Here is a 15,750-nt window from a genome sequence, read left to right on the forward strand (position 1 = left end):
AAAGAGAGATGGCTGAGGCACTCCAGAATGTTTTCACACAGAACTTGGGGGCAGAGGGTAATTTCAGATCAGACTTTTTGCAGCAGGATTTTATCTCCCCAGGTTTGTGGAGAAGATTTGGACCATATATTTAGTTGTCAGACTGTTAGATGAGGGCTTCCGTGTGGTAGTCCCATCAGGGCCCCTACCGTGTTTGGGGCCAACAGTGTACTTAGAAAGATGCGTGCTCACTGTTATTACATGGAGATAAGCTGCAGTGTATTTTTATCTACGAATGTTTTGTGCATTGAATATCAAGTCTGACAGGCAGAGAAGCAATTTCTGTGGTTTCTGGTTCTTACTTGGTGCTATTACAGAGAAACACCACCATCCGGATTTTTACTTGCACAATTTCTCTGGTGAGTAAAGAGATACAAGAGATTTCAAATGAGTTGACCTTGCTATAAATAAAGCTAGCTGTACCTGAGAAAAACAGAATTACACTAGTTTTCTCAAGCTGGCCATAAAACTGAAATCCTCAGGCTGAAAATACTGCAATTGTCACAGAATGCTGAAATGTCAGCTCATTTCTTTGCAAATCTAACCTCTCAGTAATTGTAAACATAATTTGATGGAAAGTCCATTGGAACAATTTGCTGACCTTTGACATTCTTGTTATGTATAATGCTTTGTAAAACATTATCTGAAATAATCTAGTACAAAATTATTATTTTTTCAGAATGGCTGCTGTGACCCTGTTTTTGAGATAAAGAAAAAAAATATTTCAATAAAAAATAAATTATTAGAGCGAGACAAGGCCCTTTTTATCACACAGAGTTTTCCTCTGCCAACGTGCAGCTGCTTTCTGTGGTATAATTTCTAAGGCTTTATGTGAACTTCTGCTCCTTGATTCAAGTGTGTCCATTACTAGAAGGTAGAGAAAAGTAATTGAAGAGCCTGGTGAATTTTTAACAGTATATATATAATAGTGATGGCAGCAATAAGACAACATAGAAAGAAGAGTACATCTTAAAGCAATTGTAGAATCTTAGCATCCATCTACTGGATTGCAATTAATTATTAATTCTGTTCATTTTAAGATGCAGAAATCTGGAAAACCTCTTTATTTTTTTCCATGCATTTTTTGTTTTGTCAGCTTGTGACCCATTTCCTACAATTGTAGAATAGTATAAGCAGTAAGGGACCTCTGGAGATCATCTGGTCCAAGCCCAGCTTAGGGCAGGGTCACTGTACATCAGGTTGCTCAGGGCCTCACTCAGGTGAGTTTTACATTTGTCCAAGGATGGACAACCCACAGTATCTCTGGATAGGTTGTTCCAGTGTTTGACCATACTTGTGGTGAAAAAGAATTTATTAACATGTAGTCTGAATTTACAATTTTCCAGCTTCTGTCCATTGTCGGTCATCTCTGCACACCTCTAATAAGACCCTAGCTCAATCATCTCTTCTCCTTCCCATGTAGCAGCTGAAAATAGCAATGTTTCCTCCCTTAGCTCTCTCTACTTAAGACTGAAAAAATGTAATTCTCTCAGCATCTCCTCATACATTATAAGCTCCAGCCCCCAACCACCTTGTTGACCCTTACTGTCTTATCAGTGCAGGCAGCCACTAACTAGCTGACGTATGCAGGCTGTGAATTTGCTGGTTTATCTTATTTTTGTGTATCATTCACCAGGATCGTCATGCTTAACATGTGAAATATATTATATTATGGCTTATATTTACAAAGCCATGGTAACTTTTGGAACAATACTAGTTTACAGCACCACGAAGATTTAACTGCTTATACCCTATGGCAGCAATGAAAAGCACAAATGCCCTTGAAATATCTAACATGTTCTTGTGCTTGAACAGTTACTAAAGTTATTAAGAGAAATCACTGTACCTGTACACACATTATATTAAAACAGAAACATTTTATGGGTCTATTATGATTGTTGTGATTGCTTTTGTTGCTCAGTTGTCACAAAAATGGTAAGATTACCTTGTAATACTATTCACCAAAACTTTGACAGCTAGATGCGCGTTTGTGTGCTTCATGTAATTTCACAGTTCAAAACTGTATTATTGCATTTGATTAACATACAGATAAAGGAACTAACCTTTAAATGCTCCCCTGAGATTTTAGGAAGTTAGTGTAACGAAATATGAAGAAGTTCTAACTGTAATTTTCTAAGTTTAATTGTAATTCATAAATTATTAGTACTTGTGAGAAAGTAGACATTACTGGGATGAAAAAGTAAACTGAAGCCAGGAAACTATAGCTGTTCATTTTTTAAACATAAATTCTCTGCTGCCTTCCTGTATCAGCTGACATACATCTCCAATGATTAAATTATTAAAATGGAACAACTTTTCCTGTTAAATTCAAGGGTTTTTATGAACCCAAGGGTTGATGTCGACCTGTTTAACAATGTTCAACATTTAACAACATTCCTAATACTTCTCTGTTCCCATAATCTGGAAGTAGATTCATCCTATTTCTGGCTCATTCCCATATTTCTGGTTATTCTTATTTTCACCAATTACCTGGTGTTAACGGCTTTCAGTAATGTGGCTGTGTAAGGCTATCTTGTTCAGTCTCATCTCTTGGAAATAAAGGTATTCAACCATTAATTTCTTCATTATGCAAACACATAATAATAGATGTTTGGGGTTTTTTTTATTCCAGGAACAAAAAAAATATCCAACAAAAGCTGAATAAAAATTAAACTCACTTTTGTGAGTCCATTTAAAACATTTTCCAATACTGTTATATAGAACGTTGTAAAGGGACAGGCAAAGTACCTGCCTTACTCCTACTACCACGGTATCTCAAAATCATTCATTGTTTTGTAACTCATTCTATGAGTCAAGATCATGCATTGTTTGTGGGCCTCAGTTTATTATAGGGGAACTGAGGCACAGATAAAGAAAACACTTTGCCATAGCACACCCCCAGGTATTTGTTGCATGGCAAGCATTTAAACCTGATTTTCCATGATTATCCTTGGAAAAAACTAACCTTTCTCTCAAGGGGTTTCACCAGCATGGTCTTCTGGAGGGACACCTCACCAAATCCAGGCCTTACGTGTTGCTTGAGCAGGCTAAGTCATCACTAGGCAGAGCAAACATACGTTTTTATGGTAATGTTGGACTGCAAAGTGTAAAAAAAACCCTTCCACCTTAAGCACTGAACTAGATTTCGCAGGAACAGGCCACATGCTGCCTCCTTGGTCCAAGTGACAAGAGCAGCGCTTTGAAGAGAGGCTGCTACCAGCGAGGGGGACTCTTTGATTATGCACTGCCCAGCACCGCAGGCTCACCGCTGCTGCTGGCACCAGACCCAGACATGCTGGTGTCAGAGAGAAACTGTCACAGTGGGCTCTGAATTCATGAATCTCACCTCCGCAGGAGGAGGAGCAGCTTGCTAAAGATTTGCAGAGGGCAAGAAAGGCTAAGAACACTGCTTCTTACAGCTAAAGGAATCCTAGCCTCTTCTTTAGTTTATCTCTGTCTCCATTGGTAGCCAGCATCTTCTAAACTAAAGCTGAGATCTAACACTCCAGTCTGAACTCAACAAAAGCACTTAGTCTTGTTTTAAGTCCCATTTGTTGTGTACTTACTTGTTTTACTGAATTAAGGGCTTTAACACCAGAAAGCTTGAAATATCCACATTTGGCTTCATATGCTCAACCTTTCAGAAATGATCTCTGCTTTTCAGCTGAATGTAGTATCCACTAACTTCATCTTGGGAATGATACTATTAGAGCAGTTAGTGAGTTAGTCATAGTTAGTCATAACCAAAATTTTGCTGACCAACAAAAGCCTCTGCACTGAATGGAATGTCATAATCATCAGAACTGAATTTTTGGAGTGCATCTTTATTTTTAATCAGTTTAAGCACACAAAATACTTCAGAGAGAAGCATCATGTCCCTTAGATGGCTAAAATGTAAAGGGAACAGAGTTATTAGAAAGGAAGGGAAGAAAGACAGATAAGAAAGGTTGCTCAGCAGTGGCATTTGGAAGAGTTGTGTTAATTCCAGCTTTGTTTGGAATGCTGTTTTTACTTTCATGTTTTGTGTTTCCTAAAGAGACGAGTAAGTTTTTGGAGGCCTTTTAGGAGGAAATGTCATTTAATGAACCACTTCAGTTAAGTAGGAGTGGATGCCAAGTGATGTAGGCTAATGAGACAATTTAGGGTGAAGGGATTATATGGAAAAGCTCATGCAGTTAAAACAGAATAAGAACTGAATAGGGAAAATATTGGAAAGTTACTTGTTGGAGTGATCAATTATGAGATGAGCAGAAGATCTCTACAGCAAAAAAATGCCATGAGATGTTTCCTAGGGTCATGAATGCTTCCAAGAACTTTTTCCAGACCGATGACTAAAAGGAAACCAGTTTTAACCACTGAGGTACAGAGATGCTGTCCTATTAAAATCTGAAGAGTCCTGTTGCTACAAGGGATTTCTGCTAAGCTTTACAGCAATTAATTAAAGGGCTAAGGTTCTCCTTGCTGGGCAGCACCTTGTTTTAAACAGTGTCCTGGCAAAATGAGTGCTCAACAGCAAGTACATATGTGGCACAGTAAACCAGAAATATCCATGGTCTGGCTTGGGAAGGAGATCAGTATGTTTTTTTAAAAAATAAGCACTAGTATTTTCAATATTGGATTAATTTTTTTGTTGCTCTGTGAGTTGTAAACATCAAAGAGCTATAAATCATAAGAAAGAACAGCCCTTCTCACCACAATTAGTTGCTCTGTGCATATCCCGCACGTTTTCCCTCAGCCTTTCTTTCTTACTATAAGTTTTTAAAAGACCTTCAGTAATGTAGTAAATTTTGACTCTCCACATGTCACAACCACCACTGCAAGGGGAGCTGTAAAGTAAATGGAGAAATGGCAGCATCATTTTCTATTTTTCCCTCGAAATTTCTATTGTTTCTTTTTTGGGTAGCTGTTGAAATTTTTCTTAAATGAAAGGTCCTGGATCTCTGAATTTCTGTTCCAAGAGAGGCCTTCATTTTTCAGCAGTTAGAGTATAATTTCAAACTATTGACATATTTTGCAGGACTTTTCTGATTTTTAAAGTTCCTCTCAATAACTGCGCCAGCATATGGCTTACTTATACTTGTTTCCCCAACATTTAGACTTCTTACAGCTTTCCAGCATCAGAAACAGGCTCAAACTACTATTAAATTGGGTTTGCCATCTTCAAATAGCGTGAGCACAATTGGCATTTAGTTAAATAAACATGGCCCCATTATTTCTTAATGCCTTGCTTAACAACTTTAAGATTAGACCGCATCTCCCATACTCCCAGTAGGCAGCACTTAAACAGTGAGTAATATTTCTGTCTGCCGTAGTCAAGTAATCCCAAATGTAAGTAATTTACAGGATGGCATTAGGGACTGTTACAAGAGACATATTATAATATGTCACTGAAAATCAGCCTGCCACTGCACGTTTGATCAACAGCCAGATGGAACCTTTTATCACATTTATTTAATCTGAAATATACATAGTAATTACAGTGGACCTCTGATTTTTTCAGTTCTCATTGCTGTCTCAAGAGAAGGTAGGAAATTAATCTGTCAGTTGCAAACTGGTTCGGAGTTGACCCACTTGGTAGAATCCAGATATATTGCAGCTAGCGGTGCTGACAATAGAGTTCATGAGTCCTGTTGGAAATAAATGCATGCTGTTGAGATAAAAAAAAATAGGCCCATAAACCAAAACCTGTGTAGCTTTATTTTTTTGTGAATACAAAAAGCCTTTAGGAAAGCAAAGACCAACCTTATTCTTAGCAAATCCATTACCAATCAATGGCATTAAAAGCAAACAGTCTCTTACTAATAGCTGGATGGTATTTAACTTTAATGCATCTGAAAACAACAAAGTCTTAATGTTCCCAGAGGAGAATTTGGTTAAGATATTGAATTCCATCAAGCATGTCATTATTAAATGGGGAAAATATTGTTGTTTCCATTAGTACAGAGTTGGCAAAAAGAATGGATAGCATTCAATTACACTATGGGCAAAAATTCAAACAAATTGAAGGGGTTTTATTGCTTGGACAGAAACTTCACTGATGGATAATGCCATTGTCCCAAAGAATTTACACAAGATTTTACGCCCAAATTAAAACAGCTATAAAAGATGCCTTACATATTAACAGCAGTGCTCAACTTCCTATTAATAATTTACTTTTCTATTACTCTGTGCATTACAACAGACTGTCTCTGCTAATGTCTCTCACATCTTTGTTTCTGAGATGAGCTGGGTCAGTCAACAGCCTCTTTTGGATCAGTTACCCTAACCGCAAGTATGCCTGGCTAATCTTCTAGAGATATATTGACAGATAAAATATGCTATTAACTGCCAAAGTGGAAATTCTGTTACAATTACTCATACTGAGTAGTCCCACGACAGATTAAATTGCAATTCAGCGTGAATAAGGTGTCAGATTCTGGCTGTAAGTGGCTGGTTTACTGGGGTGTTTTGATGTCATAATAGGCTTACAATTATTCTAATCTGATTTGGTAAGAAAAAATTAGTATGACAAGCGTAAAGAATTCATTTGAACAATATGTTTTCTTCCATCACAGAGTAAGTTTTAATTAGAGCTGTTCTTCAATTAAATCAAAGCTGCCCTTCTCGGGTTTAAAACTCTCATGAACATACCCAGTGCAATGTATCTTGTGTGACTGTGAATCTGTTCATGCCTCTCTGATCCTTATACAACCATTCATGTTCTCAGCTGACTTTTTATGTCTGTGGCTCTGCTTTACTGGTGAGAAAGCCTTCTCCTCCTTAGCTTCCGCCACTGGGAACAGCTTTGGCTCTCTCTTCTCCATTTCACCGAACCTCTGTTTGTTTCGTATTATTTCTCAGCTGAAGGCATGTCTTTCTTGCACTGCTCACTTGAGGCAGTATTTATTATTTGAGCTCTGCAGTGGTACTGATTAGGTCTGAGAAGCAATCTGTGAGGGAGTTTGTGTAATAGATAGCATAAAAACAAAGTGGCAAAAAAATCACAGTGGAATCATTTATACTACTTTCTAGTAGAGTTAAGCTATTGGGATTTCCTTAAGGTTAGCAGAATAACTTTCTTATGTGCTTTGAGCCATTACTCTCCTAGCACTCTCTCCATAGTTCATGATACGTAGTTGTGGTGATGTGTTGCTTTCTTGTGGTATGTGACAGATAAGGCTGCCAGAGACCACCTGCGTGCCTGGCCCCAGCCCCCGTGGTGGCAGGCAGCAATAGATGCCCGTGCCCAGAAAAGTGCTGAGCCCGTGCTGCTCCCTTCCACATCATGTTCATATTCCCTCTAGCGAACCAAAATCTGTAGGAAGTGACCGAAAGCCACAACTATGAGGTACTACAAGGAAGAGAGCAGAAGAGTACATTGGCTTCTCCAGTCTCTGTGTTAATTAGAGAATGGTTCATTATTTATATAGATAATTAACTTCTGATGACAGGAAAAGGAGTTGTGTGCACACACACACCTACTCCAGCTGGTCTGTCCTTTTTTTGATGAAGAAAACCAAGAAGAGCAGGGATCCTCTTATATTTATGGATGGAAAATCGTCAGAAGAAAGATAACAAATAGGAAATGTGTTTTTTCTCACGAAGTAGGAAGTCATGCATCTTGATTTCTGGATTTCCTAGGTAGGGCTGGGTTTTTGTTTTTTGATGTTGGGTTGTTTGTTTTTTTATTATTATTATTAATAATATTTTGAGTATCTAATAGGCTGAACTTTCCAAACTTCAATCTGCTTTCTTTTATTTTCTGCAATGAAAGCACTGAGCATTCTGGAACTTCACAAGACAAACCCTAAAATGCTGGAATCAGAGTGAAGGCATCACCTGCCGGTTGCTGCAGCCCACGGTCAACTCATTCAGGGAGAAACTTAAAGGGAAATTCTACAGTCATGTGTGCCGGTTGTCTCATTCCCTACAGCCTCCTGTTTCAGCAGTCAGAAGTTATAGCTGGACAGGCTACAAGTATTTCTCCAAACCCTGAACTAATTATCCTCTACAAGGAACAGGAAGAAGGCAAAAATTTGCAGATTTTAGTTCTTTTTTTCTTAAGACAAAGTCTGAAGCGATTAATGATTTTATTGACAGACAAAAACATAATGTTGTCAATAAGGAAAGTCTTTTATGTGCTCTAATTAGAGGAACTGTTCCCTTAGGAAACTGGAGCTTTTAAAGCAGCATTACGGGGAGGTGGGGGTAGGGTGAAAGAAAAGAAAAAAAACACCATTAAAAAAACCTGTGTCAATGACACAAGGCACAAAATCTGGAACAAGGCTCTAAGGGCCCTGAAAAATAGTTATACTGTGCATCTTAACATTGTAGGTATACAGCTCTCTTATTAGCATTGCAAAAAATGCATTTACAAAATAAATAAGTATGGGTAATGCTTTTATTTACCTTTGACAGGGGCCACCTACATACAAATACACATCAAAAGACATTTGGGTTTTTCTCTCCACTGAAAGAAGTCTTAGATTCACGAGAACAACATGAACTCTTCAAAAGGAGCTGTAGGTTCAGCTGCTGAAACATTAGTGTGGGACTTCTATCCTTCTGGGATGTCAGCTCTTCTTAATGGGAATGTATATATAATTCAGTAAGCACTGTGAAAAAAAAACACTTAGAGGCAAAATGGGCCAAATGCGCTACTGCAGTAACACGGGAAGAAAAGGCTATCAATTCTTTTGAAGGTTTACAAGTAAACTTTCTGCCTGTCTTCTCTATGGTTGATGATGTTCTACTATTAAAATAGCGGTTTATATATGCTGTATATTAGTACACTGTTTTGTTCTTCTTTGCTTCAGGCACTGAAGGAAAAAGAAGCTTGTCACATATTTTAAGATCAGAATTGGTTAATAATAAAACACATTTTCAATGAATGTCACAACCAGCCCCTTTGGGCAGCTACTCTTTGCAATTTAAATGAAGGTGCAGAAACTTTCTTTTCCCCCTTAACAATACTTTCACAAGTTTCACATACATGTATTTTAGTGGTTAGCAGTATATTACAAAGGCAGATTAAAAGTACCTGTTTCAGCACTCCAGGCCAGGCAAGGGAAATTGAACTCGGGGGTGGCCAAATTAAGATGCTAAAATGGATAAATTCTACTTCCCAGCATTTATCACAGACAGCACTACTGCCACTTTTCCTAAAGCAAATACCTTGTCAGCTATCACTTCAGTCCTACCTCCTATCCATATTGTGAGTAATTCTTATTTTACTCTTTTTTCCTACTGCTGCTAGACCAAATGATTGAGGTTTTTGCTTGGTGGTTGGTTGGTGTATTTTTTTATTTTTTTTTTTTTAGGTTTTAATTTTTTTCCAAATGTTACATTTGTGGAACAGTTAACAAAAGATATGGACCCTATGGTTAAATCTGACAAATTATATTAGCCTAAACACATTTTTAAAACCAAGTTCGTTCCATAAGCTGTAGAGAGAAATCTTTTCTGATTTCCGATGAGATAGTGCCTCATGGCTGACTGCCTTTTTAACGGAGTTGTGCAAATACTGCAGTGTGAGCTGACCCGTTATGAGACAAGGAGAAGCAGGAAGAGTGAGTATGGGAGAAAGGGGAAGAAGGTGAGGTTGGAAGGGCTCGGATGTTATAAATGCCACCTAACCACATGAAAAGCTTCCAGCAGGATCTGTGCCATATTGGACAGCAAAGTACTTGCAATGACGAGTAACCTCTAATGAAAACTTGATTCTTGGGCACAGATTTTGACTGAAGCTCATGTCTCTGCTAGGGTTTTTCTAAAGGAATCCTTCCTACAAGTTTTTCTGATATCTAATAAGGTCTGAGATCTTGCAGCAACTTGTCCTCTCAGGCCAATTATAGGAAAACAATAATCTTGAGGTATATACTGTCTCTTGAAGTTTGTGGTAATGAATCCATGAGTAATTTGGACAGAGTGAGAAATCATGATCACACAAGCTATCCCTCCTTAGGAAATTAATTTGAAATGCTGAGAAATTTCAATGGGTAACATTTCTAATTTAACTTACATTCACTGGTGGACTTAACAAAATCCAGAACTACTTGCTTCCCATAGTTGTTTGGTCTCCTCTGGCTAGGGCACTTAAAAGTCGTACAGGTTTAGATGCCTCATGATTTGTGGTTCCTTTCGTTCCTTGCTAGATTTTCTCCAGAGATACTCACTCTGTCTGGGAGAGTGGGGTGGGAGCCCACCACACATTTTCACTCTGCCCTCATCTGCAACAGTTCAACAACCCTTCAAATATGGCAGAGCAATTTATTTAATTTTTGTGCTTTTTGGGTTTCCCCACCCTGAAATGCTCATTGATTTACCAATCTGATTTTGAACCAGGCCCTTCAAACAATTGATTTGCAAATCTACAAAGTATTGGCAAGTTGGACAGTTATCACCTGTGGTCTCTGAATATGGGGAAAGAAGCATGAGTCACTGGAAGAGGTTTTTCTTCCACATAAATTACAACATGGAGCCGTGCCCCAGGCTCCCTTACTGGAGCGGTTCTACTTTGCCTCAGCAATTGATTATTCATTAAATCAGTAAAAGTGACTGTAGGCTGGTGTTTTGTGCACTTCTCTGAGAAGTGGGACATCCCTGGTTTTTTCCCAGCCTTAAGGAACAGTACTTTATGAATAATACATCTGCATAATACATCTTCATTTTGTGAATGCTATTTAAGCTCCACAACAAATTAAGAACTTTATTTCCTATTTTTCTTTTATCAGAAATGGTCAAAACAAATTGTTATTTTGCATGCCTCAAACCTGGGTACCTCTCACGCTCAGAGTGATTTTTTTAAAACTTCATAATCTGAGCCAAAAATACATGTTAGCGACGTTCTGCAACAGAGGGAGCTACTTGAGCATATATTCCCAAAAATATGCCATTTCAGCATTCAGAAATGTGTTTGTTCCCTTTGCTCAAGGAAGGGTTATCTGACCCTTTCCTGCAGCCTGCTCAGTCAAGTCAACTATGCATAAATAAGGAGGAAACTTATGCACAAGAAAATGAAATTAGATGAATAATTAACATATACTTTATGCAAAAGCATGAAAAACTGTTCCAGAATTTCTCTGCTTAACTAACGGGTGAATTCATATAAAAATATTCTACGCTGAAACTTTGTCAGCAGGTCATAAAAAACACATACCTATTTATTAAACACATCTAAGATTTATCTGTTGTGTTTCGTTTCTTAATGTTTGATACATTTTTTTCTTCTTATCATTTTAAGTGTGTTAATTCTGCAAGTTTCTGAACAAACAGTAATGGGCAAAACCCAGAAGTTCAAAATGGGTGCAGCTTCACGGCATCAGCAATCAGTATTTCGAAGAGGCTTCCTAAATTGGGGACAAAAACAAACAAAAGAGAATTATGAGCTTTTGTGTCATTATCTTGCTATAAGTTTTCCTTAGTCTCATCAAAGGATGAAATAAAGAGAAAAAAAACCCCGATCTTCGAAGAAGTTCTAGTCTGCTTACAAAATTTTAATTTCACTGTTTCAGGCCATGACTACTGTAGCTGTGCTCATGCAGTAAAAAAACCAGTCTACATTTAAAACAGGAACAGAGTAATCTATATTTTTTTTTAATGGAAACAGCTGGATTATAAGTATTTATTGCACAGTTGCATACCTAAGATTTCATTTGCTGGAGTTATGTGTGTGACAGGGTAGTTCTTACCTGGTAAAGCCCATGAAGCTTATAATAGGATTCAACAAATAATCTGAATACTGTTCTGTTTTTTGGAAAGCAAACTGTGGAGTGGTCAGTGCCCAAATACACACTTAGCACTTTCAGGTACTTTAATGAGAGTTTCTAATACAAATGCCCAGAACACTTGGATAATTATACAAGTTCACTGTATAAATAGCTAAAAAACAAAATTCCAAACCCCTGTATTTCTATCTTTCAGATACTGTTCAGGCACATTTTGACATAGTAATTATTTATTTGATGATAGATGGCCCCAGATCTATAATTCACTCATGGGGCTTAGGTCATTTCATGAAAGGCAAAAGTATAGTGCATTACTCTGTATGCATAATGTAGAGCATATTTATATTTAATGCTAACATTATTTTTATATGAGGAGAGTATTTCTATGAGGTGCACTTCCTGTTCAGGATATTGTTTATGTTGTACAGATTTTCATTCTGAGATGAAAGAATGCTTGTTTCTCAAGAAAATGTTTGTCCACTTTTGAGGATCTTTCTTTACTTCCTTCTTTTCCATCTCTTCCTTCCTCTCCTTCCTTTCCTTTTTTCTTTTTAATAAATCAATTCTTCACTGGTAATATAATGGTAATAGGTCACGCTCAAGTTTTTTTCCTGGACAAACTGGTCTAGCAATACTAATGAACATAATCTGGTTTTGATACCAAGGTTAAGAGATTACATCAGAAATGGAATACTACCTTTGCATTCCAATGAATACCTAAATTAATTTTAAAAGTAAAAGTTTTCAACCTATAGCAGCAGTAGAATCTCATTAATCCACACTAATAGGTGGGAACCTTTTATTTCTGCTGGCTTTAGGTCACTTCATGTAGTCACATCAGGTATGTCAGAGGGGGAGTGAGTAGACATGGAGGAAATCACCTAGGGATGAAAACACAGATGCATACTCATCTCAGTGTATTATGAGGACTTTTTATCTATAATGTTTATTAAAGCTCATAGAGGAGATACGTTGTAAATCTGGGTATTGAGCTGAGGCTGTACACTGCAATCAGCTTTTCAAAAAATGCCTCTAAATAAAGCACTGTGCTAACCCCTCTTTGGATTATACTCTGCATCAGGAAGTATATTATCCCTTAAAATACCTCCAGGAGGAGTTAGCTTTTAGTGGGAAAACACGATCATGCTGCGCCTGGCCCGGTGTTGGGGAAGAGCATCTCCTGCAGGTCACATGCAGCTCCTGGGGACATTGGTGCTCCTTAGTGCCCAGATGGGTGCTGCCTTTTGCTGCAGGCAGGAGGTTCACAGCAACATTGCTACAGGCACTACAAAGGGAGGAATTTGCTAGATGGCTCAAGCAGGCTGACAATCCTGCAGCAAGCTGTCACCTTACATTTTCTCAAGCAAGCAGTCACCTCCTTCCTACTCCCATTGGAAAAGGGAACCTTTGCAAGTGTGGGAAGGGGTGGCTGCGTGCTCCAAGCTCTTGCTTTTGGGGAGGCAAGACTTCAGCAATCTGGCTTTTCTCTGTGAGGCTGCTGGTGCACAGAACTCCTTGGGGTCAATTCAAATCACCAAAATAGAGACAATGTCCCCTTGGACTGATTCTTTGTGCTCGACGTAGTGCCACCAGCAGTAGCATCATGCCAGGAGGTTCATGGAGACAGAGGAGGGTCAGGCACAGCTCACTTTATAAGGTGTTTCTAGCTTTTTTGAGGCCCATACCTAGTATTTGCCATCATGTTCACAGAAGTGCTGTGGCCAGCTTCCCCAAAGTCCTCTTAGCAGCCAGAATAAAAAGACAGGGAGCTCAGAAAGCCAGCAATAAGTGACAAAGCCATGCCTGATGGCTTCAGTGACTGTTAAGAGCAGAACTGCAACAGTGGTCGTGCCACTCTGTGCTCCAACAAACCTAAAAGTGTAGTTTCTGTATGCCTGACAGTTTACAAAAGGAGGGGAAAACACAATTCTTTTATTTCATCTATATAACATTATAGTTTTGTACACTTGTATATGTGTAGATATATCTATACATCTTACTCTTATATGATGATCCTGGTCAGCAGAATGTAATTATGGTATCATGGAATCACACCTCCTTGGCATTATCAGAGGTCCTTCTATCATCTTTACAGACTTGCCCTCTTTTCCGTGTAAATATTTTTCCTGCCTTTCCCTTTAGCAAAGCAAAGAAGTTGTTTGCAAACTATTTGTAGAATATAAACAGCTCCTACAAGGGAAATGCCCTTGAAGCAGTGAGAGTAGACTGACTGCAACATACAGTACATGCTAATAGCATCTTCAGAGAATTACTATTACTTCATAGCAGAGGCTTTTTCATTAAAATAGAAATCTTACCATGATCCTTAGATTGAATTTTTACCTTCTTTTGCATATTTCAGGTGAGTCAACAGTCACAGGTTGCTGGTTCATTGTTCAAAAGCTCCAAAGAATTACTCACCCCTAAGTAGTGCCATTTCCCATGTTTGCCTCTTTGCAACTTTTGTGAAGTACCAGGCAACAGAACAGGCAAATGACCAGCACAGAAAGCTTCAAATCCAGCAGTATTCCTAGCGCTCTGCAGTTAGTAAAATGAACCTGCTAATACATTATTATGTCTATTACAGCCTGCTAACGTTGGGTGTTAATTGAGTATTCATAGTGAATTCACAAACTGATGCTTGAGACTGAATGATGTTCTTCCAGGTTGCCTGATACCTTTATCTGACCAAATTCATGCAGACTCAGCCGTGTGCAGAGGAACTTGGCATGGCTGCACTTTATCTGCCTTTTTATTTCTGGTGCAATAGGACAGGAACGAGAGGAAGAGAATATATAAGGGTTACCCACTGAGAATCAATTCTATAAATTATGTATTATGCAGACACTATTCTGCTGATGCTATCTGATCCCCAATTCTCAGTTCCTTGTTTTTCTTTCTATAAATAGCTATGGCTAGGTTTTCAATTGTAAAATGATGAGGACAAAACCAGAAACCTTTCCCATTTAATAACCTCTGCCAAAGAAGAATAAGGTAATATTTTTCATAACCCTGATGTCCTCAGGGCTTTAACAATCTGGGAATACAAGCAGCACTATGTTGTTGATAAGATACTGGTAGTAAAAGTGGGAATAACCATGCTGAATATTAAAGAGGGAAATGCCCTATTTTCAGAATGATTGGTATAAAACTTGGTATTGTGAGTTTTCCTGTCAATTTTTGTCTGTGTAGGACGACTTTTGCTTTTTGTTTCTCCCTCTAGATCCAAATGCTTTGGCTGGACAGACTGGACCCGACCATGCTCTTATAGGAGGAATAGTGGCTGTAGTTGTCTTTGTAACACTATGTTCTATAATTCTCCTTGGTCGATACCTGGCAAGACATAAAGGTAGGACAGATTAAGTGGAAGTTCGGTAACTTTTGGAAGTGAGGCATAATTTCATCTGGGAGTGCTGTGCCCTTTCACCTTCCCCCACCTGCTAAATGTTTTGGCCGAGAAAGCTGGGTTCCCAGTCTAGTTGCAAGTGAAGTCCCTGTGAATTTTACCCACTTTTCCAGTGGACTGGCTAAGGCAAAGGATGTCTAGCCACGTGCCCAAGGTCATCTCAAAAGTCAGTGATTTAGAGACTAAGAGGTAAGATTGCCCCTTGCTTTTGGCACGTAGCTGTAGACACTTCATTACATAATCTCATAGTTTTAACTAGTATATCAATTCACCAGCATATGTATCTATATTAAGTGAACAAGATTTTTCATTTTAATAAATTGTGCTGATGCTTTAAGTATGTATATAAGCGGTGATATTAGAAGCCAGTGGTGAATTTTCAGATGAGTGACTCTTTTACCAATGATTCCACTGGAATAAGGGGTTCTTTCCTAGGCCAAGCTTTAATTTATTCAGAGATTTCACCTTAAGAATTTACTCCATTTTCAGTCCCCCCTGCCATTAGAGATAACAGGGATGGAGTGACACGGACTTCTAACTAAGCTTCTTTATGATCCTATTTTGACCTAGTTAAATCCAAAATAATTTCTTGAGATTTGA

At 38.3% G+C, this 15,750-nt stretch overlaps 1 protein-coding gene across 3 annotated transcripts in view; it reads left to right on the plus strand.

The window, feature by feature from the left end:
* The window catches only part of CADM2 (cell adhesion molecule 2), a 689,497-nt gene that overhangs the window by 662,307 nt on the left and 11,440 nt on the right, over positions 1–15,750 (plus strand). For all 3 annotated transcript variants that reach the window (XM_080376574.1, XM_080376575.1, XM_080376573.1), the window contains one exon: positions 14,968–15,093. In XM_080376574.1, the coding sequence (XP_080232700.1) occupies positions 14,968–15,093 (126 nt within the window). The remainder of the gene's footprint in view (positions 1–14,967; positions 15,094–15,750) is intronic.

This window comes from Falco punctatus (assembly GCF_963210335.1).
Source record: "Falco punctatus genome assembly, chromosome: 2".
In the NCBI taxonomy this organism is placed as follows: domain Eukaryota; kingdom Metazoa; phylum Chordata; class Aves; order Falconiformes; family Falconidae; genus Falco; species Falco punctatus.